The following is a 14,567-nucleotide window of genomic DNA, read 5'->3' as shown; positions in this document are numbered from 1 at the left end:
GAACAGGGAACAAGCTGTCCCTGTCAGTTTCAAAATCTTTCACTGGACAGAAACAGACATCCCTCCTCCTAGCCTAGTTGCCTGCTGTAGTTTTACTGGTCACCTTGCTATTTTATAGTTGTATCTGGTAGCTTTGTTTACTTTACATTCTCCTAAATGGGCCTAACACTTCCCTGTTGAAAAAAAACAGCCTGACCAGCTAAAGGGGGTTTGCTGGTTGACCAGCTTGTTTGACCACCCTATGATGGTTGACCTACTAGACCAGCAAAACTCTTGTGAAAACATACCTTCAGCTGGTTTTCCCAGCTTATGATGGTAATTCAGCTGGTTTTGCTTGTCATACCACCTCAAGCTGGTCATTTTAGCTGGTGTTGCTGGTCTATAGTGCTGGTTTAACTGGCCATGCCAGCTTATGTTGGTCATTCTAGCAAACCAGCATGACCAGCTTGACAGGCTGGTCACCAGCATGACCATCTTGCACCAGCTGTATCCCACAAGACAGGCTGGTCACACCAGCATGACCAGCTTCCTCAGATGGTCACACCAGCATATCCAGCTGGTGGCCCAACCAGCTACACCAGCAAAGACCAGCAAGAGCTATAAGAAAACCAGCACAGACCAGCTAAAACCAGCTACCAGCATAAGCTGGTTTCTAGCTGGTTTTTTCAGCAGGGTTTAGCCATTTGGAACAGAAGAACACACCAGAATAGGCCTGTTTAGTAAGCAGGATTTGATGGCTGCATTGCAAATCAATGCAGAAGTAATCCAAGTATTCAGAATACGTTACTCAGATTGAATACGTTACAAAATACATTTTTGGGCATGTAGGCTATTCTGTATTTTGTAACAGAATACTTTTTGAAAGTATCCTTCCCAACACTGCCTACATCTCATGAGTCCCATGCGCTTTCCCACCAGCGGAGCTTGTTGGCTAGTTGATCAAACTTTTGCCAACTTAAAAAAAAAGCTTAACTCCAGTCGTGATTCAAAGACCGCTGTTTTCCAGCATCAGCATCCATCTTTTTTGTTTTCAAGTAGCAGGGAATTCATGTGGAACCGTCGCAACTCATCATAACTAATATCATTATGTTAAGCCCGCCCACTGACTCTACAGACAATATGATTGGCCTGATCAAAGTTTGATTTTTTTCAGCTCACAAGCCAACAGAGAGTTCCTAGACTACCCTGGCTGCAAATTACATTTGCTGCTGCTAGGGTACGTCTAGATTTCTAGGCTACCCTCCTCCCATATTTAGGGTAAAAATTGTCAGTAGGACCACGACGATGCAAAAAATCAACTTTCACATCTTGGTGTTCTATATCTACATCAATGGACCGATTTATTTCGAATTTGAAAAATATCTGACGGAGTTGACATGAATTGAGGACAGATTTTGAAAGACTGTTGTTAATGTATAAAATAATGCAATGTAATTTGTGATATTTTATTAAGCCATCCAATTAACCTCATAATCATATTTGTGCATTTTGGGCATTTTAAAACACTTTATTTTTGCAGTTTGATACTGTAACCTCTGCGGAGGACGAGTTCATTTGCATGGGCTTTCATAGTACAGTGCCGGTATTTTATAAAATTACTATGAAATAATATAAATATAGCCAAAACTAAAAGTCTAAACATACACAATTCTTTCATATCCAACTTTTAAAGCCTTTTTAAATGAAATAATGTATTGTTTTTTAAAGGAAATTGCAACATTTTGATGGGGGACATGTTTTGTCCCTTATCTCAAGAATCAGTGGTATATATTTGTATGCACTTGTGAGTATAAGTATATATACTCTTTTGGATCAAAATAATTCGTGAGGGAAATTTGGGGCACTTCAGCCACTTCCTACTGGTCGGGGTTCGAACTGGCAACCCTCCAGTTCCAAGTCCGAAGCGCTAACCAGTAGGCCACGGCTGCCCACCAGCAAGGGTAAGAGTAAGAGTGCCAGCTAGATATAGCATAGGAATGTCTGTTAACTTTACCATATCCATAGATTATGATACCCCCATCTCTCTCTCTCTCTCTCTCTCTCTCTCTCTCTCTCTCTCTCTCTCTCTCTCTCTCTCTCTCTCTGCAATGATAAGCCAAAACAAGTACTCTTTAACACAGCTGAAATGTCTGCTTAGTATTGTGGCTGGCTTGGTGGTGGCTGCTTTTTGGCACCCCTCGATAAACACATCCCACAGAACAGGATTACAGAGAGCCTCAGCCTGGGTAGAGTAGAGTAGAGAGACAGAAAGAGGAATCTTTGGCTGGCGCTGGTGCTGGTGCTGGCGTGCCTCGGAGCAGCTAACCCACTTCTGCACGGTCCACACACCAGGGGGGCCGTGCTTTAAAGTGGCTGATGTTCACGGGCACATTTCCACCCGCGCACCAATAGGAGGCCTGTTTGAATCGTGCTCAACCAATAGGAGGCCTTTCTCCTCCCGCCCTGCCTCTGCATCGTAATCCTTCTAAGAAGCGGCTGCTGTTTTTTCCCGGGCTCTCTGGTGGGTAGGCTTCGTACTCTGGCCCGGAGCCTGGCGGATGCTGCTACATGGGCTGCTCTTTAGTATCTCCTCTGTTCTCCACGTTTGGAATGTGGTTTAATTTTCATCTTCAGTTTCATTTATCCTCAAAATTCACTGTGATTATTTTAAAACTTTTTTGTATGCTTTGTATGTTAGCATCTGAGATGATCGGACATAATGAAAGTGAGTAGAGCATGAGGCGTTTGCTGCCCAAACTAACATGATTGTTCTGGGCTCCTTCCTCTGCAGAGGTGGTGGGATAAAGATTAGCAGCTCCATTGTTTGGTATCTTCCAATGTGACACAGCTCACATAGAGCCAGCCTAAAAACAAACATCAGGATGGAGGTTGCTGGGGAGAGATCTCTCATGAAGTTGCTGGTTGGATGAGAGGGAGCTAGTCATATGATCATATATTTTTGTATATATTTTACAAAGTTAACAAAATCACACACCTTACCCAGTTTTCCCTTAAGTCTTGGACAGTCTGATTTAATGTATGAGACACACACACAGGAGTAACAATAGAAGTAGAAAATGCTGAGGTGAGACCTGGAGGGCTAATTCATCTTAGTCTGTGGCAGCGAGAGAGCAGCCCCCTGTACAACTCTCCAGGAAAGTCTCACTTCATAACCCCATAGCTCATCCCTTTAAATCCTGCACCACTAAAAATCTATGGTGTAATCAAGGTCAAGTCAGCAGCCCATATTTTCCCCTTTTTTTATCTTTACGGCAGCAAACCTCATATGCAGGTGTAGTGTGTGAGTCTGGCTGCATTTAATCAACTCTGAGAGAGAGAGAGAGAGAGAGAGAGAGGAGCTGGGGTTTATGGGCTGGTTAATTTTCTTTTCCGTTCCTTCGCCGCAGAGCGATTGTGGAGATTATTGATGGGGGTGGGGTACCCATAGACTGAAGCGTTGCATTTAAAGGACATCAATGCTCTTTCTCAGGTAATTGATGTGTGCTCTTAGGTGGGGACACAGAGCCTGAGTTGACACACATGGAAACGGCTGAAAAACAAAAAGCTCCTGTTTGTGATGTTTGTGTCTCCTGTTTCTTCCACAAGAAAGTAGAGCATCAATATGATCAATAAGAGCACATACAGAGTGCACTCACACAAGATCTCAAGTCAGTGTGTAGTGTGAAGCCCTCCCCTCTAAGAGTAAAATGTCCTCTCCCTTTTATGATGATATGCATTTTTACTTTATACTGACTAGATCACCGCTCTCAAACCCATTTAATAATCATTTGTATCTGTAATGTCATGTAATCTACAATGTGGTCAGTTCCAGTATCCTTTCCCCATTACAAAGATAGGTGAGACTGCACCCACATACTGTATGGTTTAGAGTTACTTTTATCTATAACGTCCCTCATCACCCAAATGAGTGATCATCTCTGTATGCAAATGCATGCATAAGCTTGTGTGTGTGTGTGTGTGTGTGTGTGTGTGTGTGTGTGTGTGTGTGTGTGTGTGTGTGTGTGTGTGCACATATATTTCCTTTCCTTTCCTTAAGTCGCTTTTTCATGTATCTGTACTTTACTTGAGTATTTCAATTTTGTTAAACTTTTTACTTTTACTCCAGTACATTTCTTGGCCAAATATCTTACTTTTTACTCCACTACATTTTGTGACAACTGAAGTACAGCTGAAGTTCCTTTGTGACAACTGAAGTACAGCTGAAGTTCCTTTTGGAAAAAAGACTGCCCAAATACATGTGTACTTACATGTGTATTTCCTATTAAGCGAGCTAGGCTTTAGATAACGTGTTGCCTATGTTATTATTATATTCACTATGTACTGTACCTTGTTGACCCCTTTTCACAATATTGATGTTAACATAACTAGCCTCATGATGCCATGATGCAAGTGTAAAGCATTCAACAAAACAAAAAGTGGTTACTTTGAAGTATCTAAGATAAGGTATCACATTAGTTTGTTTTTAGTTCTTTCTACATACAACAATTCTTAGTTGATTTTGTCCTCGAAAGAAGGAGTAAGGCTCAATGAATGCCAGTGCCGAATCATTTCAACAAAAGAAATGCAACTGTATTAGTCATAATACATTTCAGGACTTACTTTCAGTACTTAAGTACATTTGAGGGCAAGTACTTTTGTACTTCCACTCAAGTGGAAATGTAAAAGGAGGACTTCTACTTTTACTGAAGTAACATTTAACCATATTTATCTCTACTTTCACTCAAGTAAGGATTTGTGTACTTCGTCCATCACTGCTTTCAGGGCCAAAATGCCTGACCACAGGGTTCAATAGTCCCCCTCGTGTAATATTAACACCCAAAATAATTAACACTCAGAGTTTCAGAGAAACCCAGTAGAGCTGTAACTCTCGAGCCGTAAAGAACGATCTGATCTGTCCAATCTGTCTATTCTGTTGTCCTGTCATTCTACAGAATCTAACTACTACAGAAACTACTTCACAGAATCCCCCTTTGCCCAACTAAGGACAGCACTACAAGGAACAATAGTACTCACCCTGAACAGTGCTCTGTGAACTGTCAAAGTGAAGATCCGCACACTGTAGAGCTCCCATTGAAGTATTTTTTATTTTGGTAACGTTTCAAGCCCTTACGGCCCTTCCAACCAAGTGTTACACAGCTGCCCTTTTAAATTACATTTGTCACGTGATTACAATTAGGTTGCAGGATCCATTACACAATTAATTAAAATAGAAGAAATAGAATATTGCACCATGCCCATGTGCATCAACAATACACATATACAATCAATTCATCAATATACAATATACACCATATCGCCAGTACATATAATATAATAATTCCTTTATTATGGGTGTAAATACTCACATATACAATCCACACATCAGATCACCATATATTTACCATTTCATTCAAAGTGCAGTATTCTACTATACATATCAACTTTAAAAAAAACATACATATATGTTAGAAAGTATGTTTTTACTTTACTTTGCAACATATTCAAGTAAAATTGTGGGTAATCTCAAACTCTCCAAGACAAACTAGAGGCATCTGTTTTTATCTCAAAATACATTGTACATTATAAACTAGGAGGTGAGGACCACATATTCAGTGAGACAGAATCAATCCGTATTTGTAGGAGAACAACAAAGTCACAGAGTACCAGATACACTATTCAGGGGGAGATAGGAGGAGAAAACAAATACCAGGTTCGAGAAAACCATGTTACCCTAAAAAAGGTCTAATATCAAATTCTTCGTTGAGACCTCTAGGAGCTAAGGTATCCAACATAAATATCCAAAAAGTTCTCTACGTGGACACTTGATTGCCTCAATCCCTATATATTTTAGACTGGAAACAGTGTGTTTAGCATTCATGAAATATACAGCTACAGGGCTAGATGTTACACCATTTCGAATAGCACTGCGATGTTCTGAGATCCTAGTTTTTAATCCCCTAGTGGTCTTGCTCTGTGAACTGAGTAATGAGGATCTAATCCACGGGTCAGAAAAGATTACAATTTTAGCTGAAAGATTCAAAAATGTGTAACTCAGTGATAATGATCCTAGCCAAACACCCAGTGAACAGCAGTCTACATCTGTGTATGTGTCAGTTTGAGTGTATATGTTCTCTCTGTCCCAGGCCCCAGCAGTGTGAGCGATGAGCCTCCGTTCCACAGGATCATCTCCCCAGCACCAGGGGGCGCTACTCGGGCGTCCTATCAGGGCAGCCCCCAGCCGCCTGCCACCCCCGCTCTAAAACGCCGCTCTCTCCTCCCACCACCTGCCACCGGTGAGTCACCTGTCGGGGTTGATGGTATTGAATCTCATAGGAATCAGACAGGGTTTAACATCTGGAGACAAGTCATCTTCATTTGGGTGTTAACGTAGTGTTGAATTTTGTCTCATGAGGGCCAGACAGTGTGGTGGAGGTGAAGAGAAACAACACCAGCTCTTTGTGACGATAGTTAAACATCTGGAGACATGTCACCCTCATTTTGGTGTTAAATTTGGTCTCATGAGGGCCAGACATTTTTGCTCTTTGATAATGAGAGTAACATACACCATATGGAGACAACTTGTCAAATGTATGATTACAGATGGTACAAATAAACTTGAATCCTCATGAGTCTGTATGGAGACTGTGTGATTGCTGCAGCTTCACAAGGCATTGCTTTGGCTTGAAAGGTTTCTCACACAATAATATAAAGTTGTAGTCCTGGATTCCAGCAAAAGATTGTTATTAAAGATTGTTAGATATTTGAGAACAACCAAGCAAATTACACTTTTCTGGCCCCTGGAGCAACATACTGATTGGTTGAAATAGTGTATGGCTTGGTTGGACATTATGTATTTCCTTGAAGCAATTTGACTTGTGTGTATGTGTGCGTGTGTGTGTGTGTGTGTGTGTGTGTGTGTGTGTGTGTGTGTGTGTGTGTGTGTTGACAAAGTCAGATTCCGAGACCACACCTTCAATCAGATCCAGATTCCAGATTTAGCACAAAAGTCCCCAAGTGCAAACCATACTAGTAAGAATAGAAATCTAGAAGTAGAAATCTTTAGTTATATATTTTATATTTAACCATTTTAATATGAATATTTTAGGGTTTATGAATGGGCTTTAGCCACCAACTCATTACATTATGCAAATCCCATTGCTGTATTGTAACACATGAAGGTGATGTGCGCTGAGCTTTGACACTGATATGAGATTAATATTACATGTTTTGTGGTTGTACGGGACAGCGTCAGCTGCCCTTGGGGTGCAATTTGGAGAGGGGGGGGGGATTGGACCAGTACAAGGCCCTGCACCCATTTTGCGCTTCACTGAATCATATTGAAATTGATCCATGGCCCACCTAGCATCAGGAGAGGGGGATGGGAGAGAGGGGCAGACAAAAAGGGGGAAAGAGAAGGGGTGAGAGTATGTGAAATTGGATGTCCTCGATCGATGGTCTGTCGAGTGCAGTCACATTTTTTGTATTTCTGCAATGTCTTTCAATCTATGATTGTCTTTCTGCATATATATATAATTTATTGATGTGATGGAAATGGCATTATTTTGTGCTGAATTGCATATCATATAAATTGCTCATCCACAGCTTCTAAGAAGGAACTGCAGAAGAATTCAGAAATTGCCCGACCAGCTTTATCTTCCCCTAAACGACTAGCAGTGGTCTCCCCCAAACCTCAATCACCAGGTAAAAACATTAATAAATCATGTCCCTCTGCTATCCGGCATATTTAATAGAGTGATTCTTTAATCTCTACAAAGGCCCAGAGTTACAAAGGGAAACAGAAACACTAATTATCCCAGTCTGTTGACAGTGCTAGTGGGAGCACCTCTTTGTGGCTTGTCCACTAAGAATGCACATCAGAAAGAACATTAGGACAAATGAATGCAGATACAGTATTTACTGGATTTTTGGGTATGTGTTTTTCCCACAAGACAAAAATGCTCACAATAAATCCAAAATCTACAGAATGTTGTTGACTAGGTGGGAAACAGCATTCTATATTTTCATGTACTGTATGACACTTAGTTTGACTGGAACTGACTCAGGAAAAAGTAACGTCTGCCTACTCAATACACTGTTGTGAGATGTTTATCTCAGCATGTCCATATTCCTTTTTTATTGAAGAACCACATAGTGCTGAATATAGTGAATGTTAGGAGCAGCGTCAGTGGTGAAAAATAATGCTATGTTCTGTAATATAGTAAGTAAGTAAAGTAAGTACAATTTATTTTTACAGCACATTTGTGTAAATCAGGTTTATTAGCCAAGTATACTTGCATATACACATATATTTTGCATATACTATGTCTGTGTATACTTGAATGAATAATAATAAAATAAAAATAACTAAAAAATAAAATACATATACACATACATCTACACATTAAACAAAGAACAGCAGGACACAGAAAGCTAGCATAGCACATTAGAGGGTAGGGAAGGCCGGAGAGTACAGGTGGGTTTTGAGCCTGGATTTAAAAGCAGTGATGGAGGGGGTATAGATTTTATAGATGTAGTTCCAATATCCAGCACTACTACACCCTCTGTCACCTGATTCTTAGAAAATAATAGGAAGTGTGAATCAAACCTTGTTGGGCAGTATGGGGAATGAAATAATACATCTACAAGCAGAACCAATAACAGGGCTTTGACAAAATGTTCAGCCTCAAGAACTCAGCTTGATGGTCAAATACAATTACGATTCATTCAACAGCTGGTCAATTGCTGATCAGCCAAACTCATTGATATTGATTAGTCTGTGCTGGGGTCTGCTGTCTGCTGTCATGACCCAGAACTGTGATGGTCCAATGTCATTTCTGCTAAGTCCGCAGCTTTAGACATGGTGGTGTGCATTTCCCCAAATCACACAAGTCTTTATTATATGGCTCCTTAGAATCATGCAGGAAGTTGCTTTAAACAGAATGGGCCAACGTTCAGATTTCTTTATATCGACTGCTGTCACTGGCTGTGGGGCTTGTACTTCTGATTCACATCTGTTCATCCTGTGGGGATTCATATCCCTATACTGACCGATGGGATACGCTGTACATTCTCTGTTACTTCATTACTGTTGCTGTCTGTCCACCCCCACCTCCAGTCCCCAGCAGACAGAGGCCCGTGGCGGCGGTCCAGAGGGTGACCCTCAGCACCTCCCCCAATAAGAATGCCCCGGAGCCGTCTGCTCCTCAGAAGGAGGGCCCGTCAGAGGAGGAGGTGCAGCGTCTGCAGGAGCGCTGCGAGGAGCAGGCCAGGCAGCTGGAGCGGATGCGTGCCGAGCTCAAGAAGACCACGCTGGGCCTGGAGGCCTTCGCCATCTGCACACAGCACCTGTGTCTGCAGGTAACCCACACACCAGCACAGCACCTGTGTCTGCAGGTAACCCACACACCAGCACAGCACCTGTGTCTGCAGGTATCCCACACACCAACACAGCACCTGTGTCTGCAGGTAACCCACACACCAGCACAGCACCTGTGTCTGCAGGTATCCCATGCCCCACCTGGCCTTGCTGGGCTTTAAAACCTGAAACATCAATAATTGCATTGAGCGGGGATTGGGTCAACTTGTTATGAGCTCACTCAACCAGTAGGCAATAAACCCAGCTTTTTCTTTAACAGTTACAAATGAGACAGGTTGCTTGCTGAATTCAATAGAAAATCTGCTTGGCCTGATTCCGAACAGAGATTCTGTATTTTCGCAGAAAGAGAAAACCTCCCAAGATCCATGCTGACAGCAGTCTCAGTGAAATTAGATTAAAGGAATTTTTAACCCAGATAATGTCAGAATTGGATGTCTTAAACGGTTAATGAGAAGGCAGCGATAGGCAAGCGCCACTGCAGTGGGCTCAGGCAGAATACACATGGGCTTATTGTGGGCACACTGCCCCCTGCTGTGCAGGAGAAATACAGCAACACTCTTAGAACAGCATACTATGATCTTTGATGATCTATGATGTAATGATCTTTCTGCTCAAGGTTCATATGAAAGCTCAAATCTTGGGGAAAAAAAATGGTGCCTGTGTATTTGTGTTAATGTTTTTGTCCTTTATGAATCAATAATAGTGACACATTTATTTTCAGGCTTCTTGTTGTCAACAACTCATTATAATCTCTGTGTTACATATAATAAACTCATATCCTATGTATGAGTGCCTGAATCAGTAAATGATTGTATTTGTAGAAAGTTCTGCACAAATTAATTAGTAATTATATACGTTTACATTTCAGAGCCAGACAGCCTCTGAGAGGGAGAAGGAGCTCTCTCTGGAGTTGGACAGGATTAAGGATAAAGTGGGTGAGTGCCTCTGTGTGTGTGTGTGTGTGTGTGTGTGTGTGTGTGTGTGTGTGTGTGTGTGTGTGTGTGTGTGCACATGCGCTCAGGTGTAAGGTTGTTTTGTGAGTGTAATTGAAAATATCTCCTGAAAAAGTGTACTCGGTTATTTGTTTACTTTGTAAATGCCTGTATGTCCATCAGCCTGCAACAGGGAGCAGTTGGAGCACGTTCAGAAGGAGAAGGCTGAGCTCGAGCACAACTTCCACCAGGAAGTGCAAGGCCTGCAGGAGAAACAGGAGGCGGAGCTTGCGGCCCTGGAGGCGGAGCTTGAGAGCCGCCACTCATCCGAGCTGGAGCACATCAGGGCAGAGTATCAGTCTGAGGTGGAGGAGCTGAGGACGCAGCAGCAGGAACAGGTCAGTAGCTGACAGCCAAGAAATGGCTGTTTAACAGGGTTTTCTTATACGTGTAAAGTATAAGAGAAGATGGTCAAACATACAAGGTGGCAAGGTGAACCAAAGTATGAAATATGTGTGTTTGTGTGTGTGTGTGTGTGTGTGTGTGTGTGTGTGTGTGTGTGTGTGTGTGTGTGTGTGTGTGTGTGTGTTTGTTTGTGTGTGTGTGTGTGTGTGTGTGTGTGTGTGTGTGTGTGTCTGTTTCTGTGTGTGTCTCCCCCATTAGATTGCTGAGATGAGTGTGAATCATGCGTCTGCCATGGATGAGCTGAAGACCATGCAGAACTTCACTATGGCGACTCTGCAGGAGGAACACACCCGTACCATGAGAGGTGTGTGATGGAGAGGGGTTATGGGAGAGACCATGCAGAAATCCATACACACAAGAGAACAGCATGTCAGTGAAACTACAGTATAATGAATGTATTCGCTTTCCACTGTGCGTGGTGTGTGCTTGCATGTGTGTGTGTGTGCTTGCATATGTGCGTGTGTGAATGTGTGTGTGCATGTGTGCGTGCGTGCGTGCGTGCATGCGTGCGTGTGTTTACACAGACCTGAGGAAAGCCCATGAGCAGCAGAAGAGCAAACTAGAGGAGGATTTCCAGGAGTTTAGACTCTCACTACAGGTACAGCACTGCACGGGGGCTTTTTATCTTTTATTACATAGAATAGTGAAGAGAAATGAGTGGGGGAGGGGTGGGGTTCAGGAAATGACCTCAGGTCAGACTCGAGCCTGCGTCCCCATGGGCACAAATCCCATTGTTGGGATGAAACACCAACACTACCACTGCACTACACTATATATGGCTCCCTCACTCATCTGGCAGACAGCCGGTCCTGTGGTGTGAATGTCCAGTATAAAAGGTATGCACCAGCCCCTGCTGTTTCTGGTCTGAGACCCTGTGTGTCGTTTGGCTTTGCCAGGACCAGGTGGACACCCTGACGTTCCAGAACCAGACCCTCAAAGACAAGGCCAAGAGGTTTGAGGAAGCGCTCAGGAGGAGCGCTGATGAGCAGATAGTGGTAATGTCTCACAGACTCACACACAGACAGGCAGGCAGACACACACACACACACACACACACACACACACACACACACACACACACACACACACACACACACACACACAATAAACAGTAAAACCAGCAAAATTACACAAATAGTACACCTTTTTGAGCATTTTGTTATATTGGTTTATTGGTGGTAGAGTGTCTAACAAAAGCTATACTGTGTTGTAGGATGCCCTAGCCCCTTACCAGTACATAGAGGAGGACTTGAAGAGTTTGAAAGAAGTTCTGGAGATGAAGAACCAACAGATTCATGACCAGGAGAAAAAGATTTCAGAACTCGAGAAAATGGTAGGCTCAAAATGACGTCCCTGAATGGTTCTTTTTTGGACAATCAGGTCCTTGCAGATCATTCAAAATGAAGTGTCTGAATGATTCTGTTTTAGTCTGAATTATAGGAAATAGAATATGTAACATCTGTCTAGATGATATTTACAGTAAAATAATTGCAGTTTGGCTCATATGGCTGGTATGTCAAGCAACCATCTGTGGTTATTTAAGAATGTAATGGTAGGCTGTGTGTCTACTTTGCCCTTTGAGCAGGCCCATAAGAACGTGGCTCTGGAGGAACGGGTCCAAGTGCTGCAGCAGCAGAATGAGGACCTGAAGGCTCGCATTGACCACAACCTAACCATCTCCAGGTCAGGCCGCAGTCAAACGCTTCCACCTTAGCACAAATTGGGATCACATTAGCCAGCGGCAAGCAGCAGGTTTCCTATTGTTCTCTATGGTTCGGCAGCGGAACCGTGGCAACGCTGGCGTAACGCTAGCATTGAACAAGCTGAGCATTGAACTTTCAAAGCGCAACGCGAGCGTATTCAATTGACAAACCGTTTGTGTTGCTTAGGAACGAGATACAACTTATCATGGTCTGATCGTTGCGTTACGTTTGCCGCTGCCACTTGCCGCTGGCCGATCCCCGCCTAAGACTGTGCTTGTGTTGTGCTGCAGCTAACTGTAAAATAATCAACTGTGGCACTAAGTTTACCACGTCATCAGCTCGTCAACCCTGCTTGCGTGGTCTTGCAGGCATCTGTCGGAGGAGAACGCCACTCTGCAGGTGTCGGTGGAGAAGGAGAGCAACGAGAAGAAGCGTCTGAGCCGCAACAACGAGGAGCTGCGGTGGCGCCTGCAGATGTCACCCTGCGTTTCGCCCAGCCACCGCGCCGCCACCGCCGCCTTCTTCCCGGCCTCCGCCGAAATCCCCCCATACACCTACTCGCCTGGCCCGGGGACCCCCGTCCACAGCTACTCGCCGGGACCCGCCACCCCCACCCACGGGTTCTCATCGGGGCACGGGACCCCCACCCACCGGGCTCTGCCTCTCTCTGGACCGGGCAGCCCGGTCCCCAGGTGCTCCCCCGCCAGAGCTCTGGCTCCCTGTGTCGACACACAGTAGTGGTGCGAGGCAGGAGTGTGTGAATGTGGACCGTACAGGTATACCTCCCATCCTCCCAGCGCTGACTCAAGGAGCTACGCTAACAGCATACTGCCAGACAGACCTGAGCTACCAGCTACTCTCTCAGTTCCTTTTTTTAATCACTTGATCACACAGAGCCCAGAGACAATGGTTTTCTATTTGTTTTATAGTCTGACTTTCAAGCAGTAAAGAGACAGTGAGAGAGAGAGAGAGAGAGAGAGAGAGAGAGAGAGGGAGTCAGAGACTTGCAGAATAGAGTGAGAGAGGTAGAAAGGAGAAAGAGATAATTGTGCAGTTAAGACACAGAGTGCTGGGAGACTGGGAAATGAGAATGAGAGTATGAGAATGAGAGAGAGAGAGAGATTTATTTGTAGGATATTCTATCCCCTTGGTTGGGTGATTATAGTATTTATCAGTGGACATTTTAAACATTCCTCTTCTGCTTTGGTCTTCCATGAGTTGCAGTGAAGACCTCCTCTCTGGTCTGCCTCCACTCAGGTCGTCTGGCATGAGACATCATCCTCTCTGTATTTCGTAAGTTTACACAAATACACACAAGGAACCAAGCACTGAGGATGTACTTACCTGTATTTAAATAGAAATTGTAATAATCTCAATGATTCTTTATGTTAGCCTTTGTATCTACAGTAAATGTATTTAATGCTTTCCTACTCTTCATGCATGTGCATTTGAAAGTCTTCCAGTCTTGTATGACCTAATAGAGTACTCTTTGTTAGATTGTTATCATAGATTAACGGTCAGTCAGATCTCACGTCTTCTGTATGCAGTCACCTCACAGAAATGCGTATAGAAAACACTTGGTGTGGTTCACTTTTAAATGACCTCTAGTCTTTGGTGCACAGTTCAAAGTCAACACCATAGCAGGGATGACGAAGCAGGGCTCTATGAAGTTAACTACTCTTAGATGTATTTTGGAAGTAGCAGCCGAGCAATAGATGTAGTCAGACACAAACCCTCTTCAAAGTTCTTCAGTGATGCTCTGAAGCCTAAGGCCTGCCTATACAGATCCATTCTGCTCCTGCTAGCCTATAACAGCCATTTACTTGAAAGAGTGTTGGTTCCTCACCAGTGAAAACACTTCCTTTGGCCATGGTGCTTCCTTTGAAGAAAATAGGAAACTAATGCAGGTCCAACTCCAGCTCCCATATGACGACCAATGAATGGAGGCCAATGCTTCTTTTCTGCCCTATAGCTAACAAAAAGGAATGTACCAGCCTGTGGTTGAGCCTTAGCCTGGCTAACGCCAAACCTCATCTCATTGAGATGGGGTCTGGGAACTACACATTCATTTTCTCGTATTTGAGATGTGGTTTACGAATGCCCAGAGCCGTT

The 14,567-nt window shown here is 43.5% G+C and overlaps 1 protein-coding gene across 4 annotated transcripts in view; it reads left to right on the top strand.

Annotated features, from left to right (window-relative positions):
* Positions 1–14,567, top strand: part of mtus2a (microtubule associated tumor suppressor candidate 2a) — a 43,847-nt gene extending 29,280 nt beyond the window's left edge. For 3 of the 4 annotated variants that reach the window (XM_048228596.1, XM_048228574.1, XM_048228582.1), the window contains exons 5-15: positions 6,123–6,272; positions 7,582–7,680; positions 9,095–9,336; positions 10,224–10,290; positions 10,471–10,685; positions 10,951–11,056; positions 11,277–11,350; positions 11,649–11,747; positions 11,966–12,085; positions 12,335–12,435; positions 12,824–14,567. In XM_048228596.1, coding sequence (XP_048084553.1) covers positions 6,123–6,272; positions 7,582–7,680; positions 9,095–9,336; positions 10,224–10,290; positions 10,471–10,685; positions 10,951–11,056; positions 11,277–11,350; positions 11,649–11,747; positions 11,966–12,085; positions 12,335–12,435; positions 12,824–13,193 — 1,643 coding nt within the window. In that variant the 3' untranslated portion in view covers positions 13,194–14,567. The remainder of the gene's footprint in view (positions 1–6,122; positions 6,273–7,581; positions 7,681–9,094; positions 9,337–10,223; positions 10,291–10,470; positions 10,686–10,950; positions 11,057–11,276; positions 11,351–11,648; positions 11,748–11,965; positions 12,086–12,334; positions 12,436–12,823) is intronic. The other variant, XM_048228589.1, reaches the window with a different exon arrangement.

Source organism: Alosa alosa, chromosome 2 (genome assembly GCF_017589495.1).
Source record: "Alosa alosa isolate M-15738 ecotype Scorff River chromosome 2, AALO_Geno_1.1, whole genome shotgun sequence".
In the NCBI taxonomy this organism is placed as follows: Eukaryota; Metazoa; Chordata; class Actinopteri; order Clupeiformes; family Clupeidae; genus Alosa; species Alosa alosa.
Note: the sequence above shows the minus strand (reverse complement) of the source record. Positions and strands in the feature narration are given on the sequence as shown.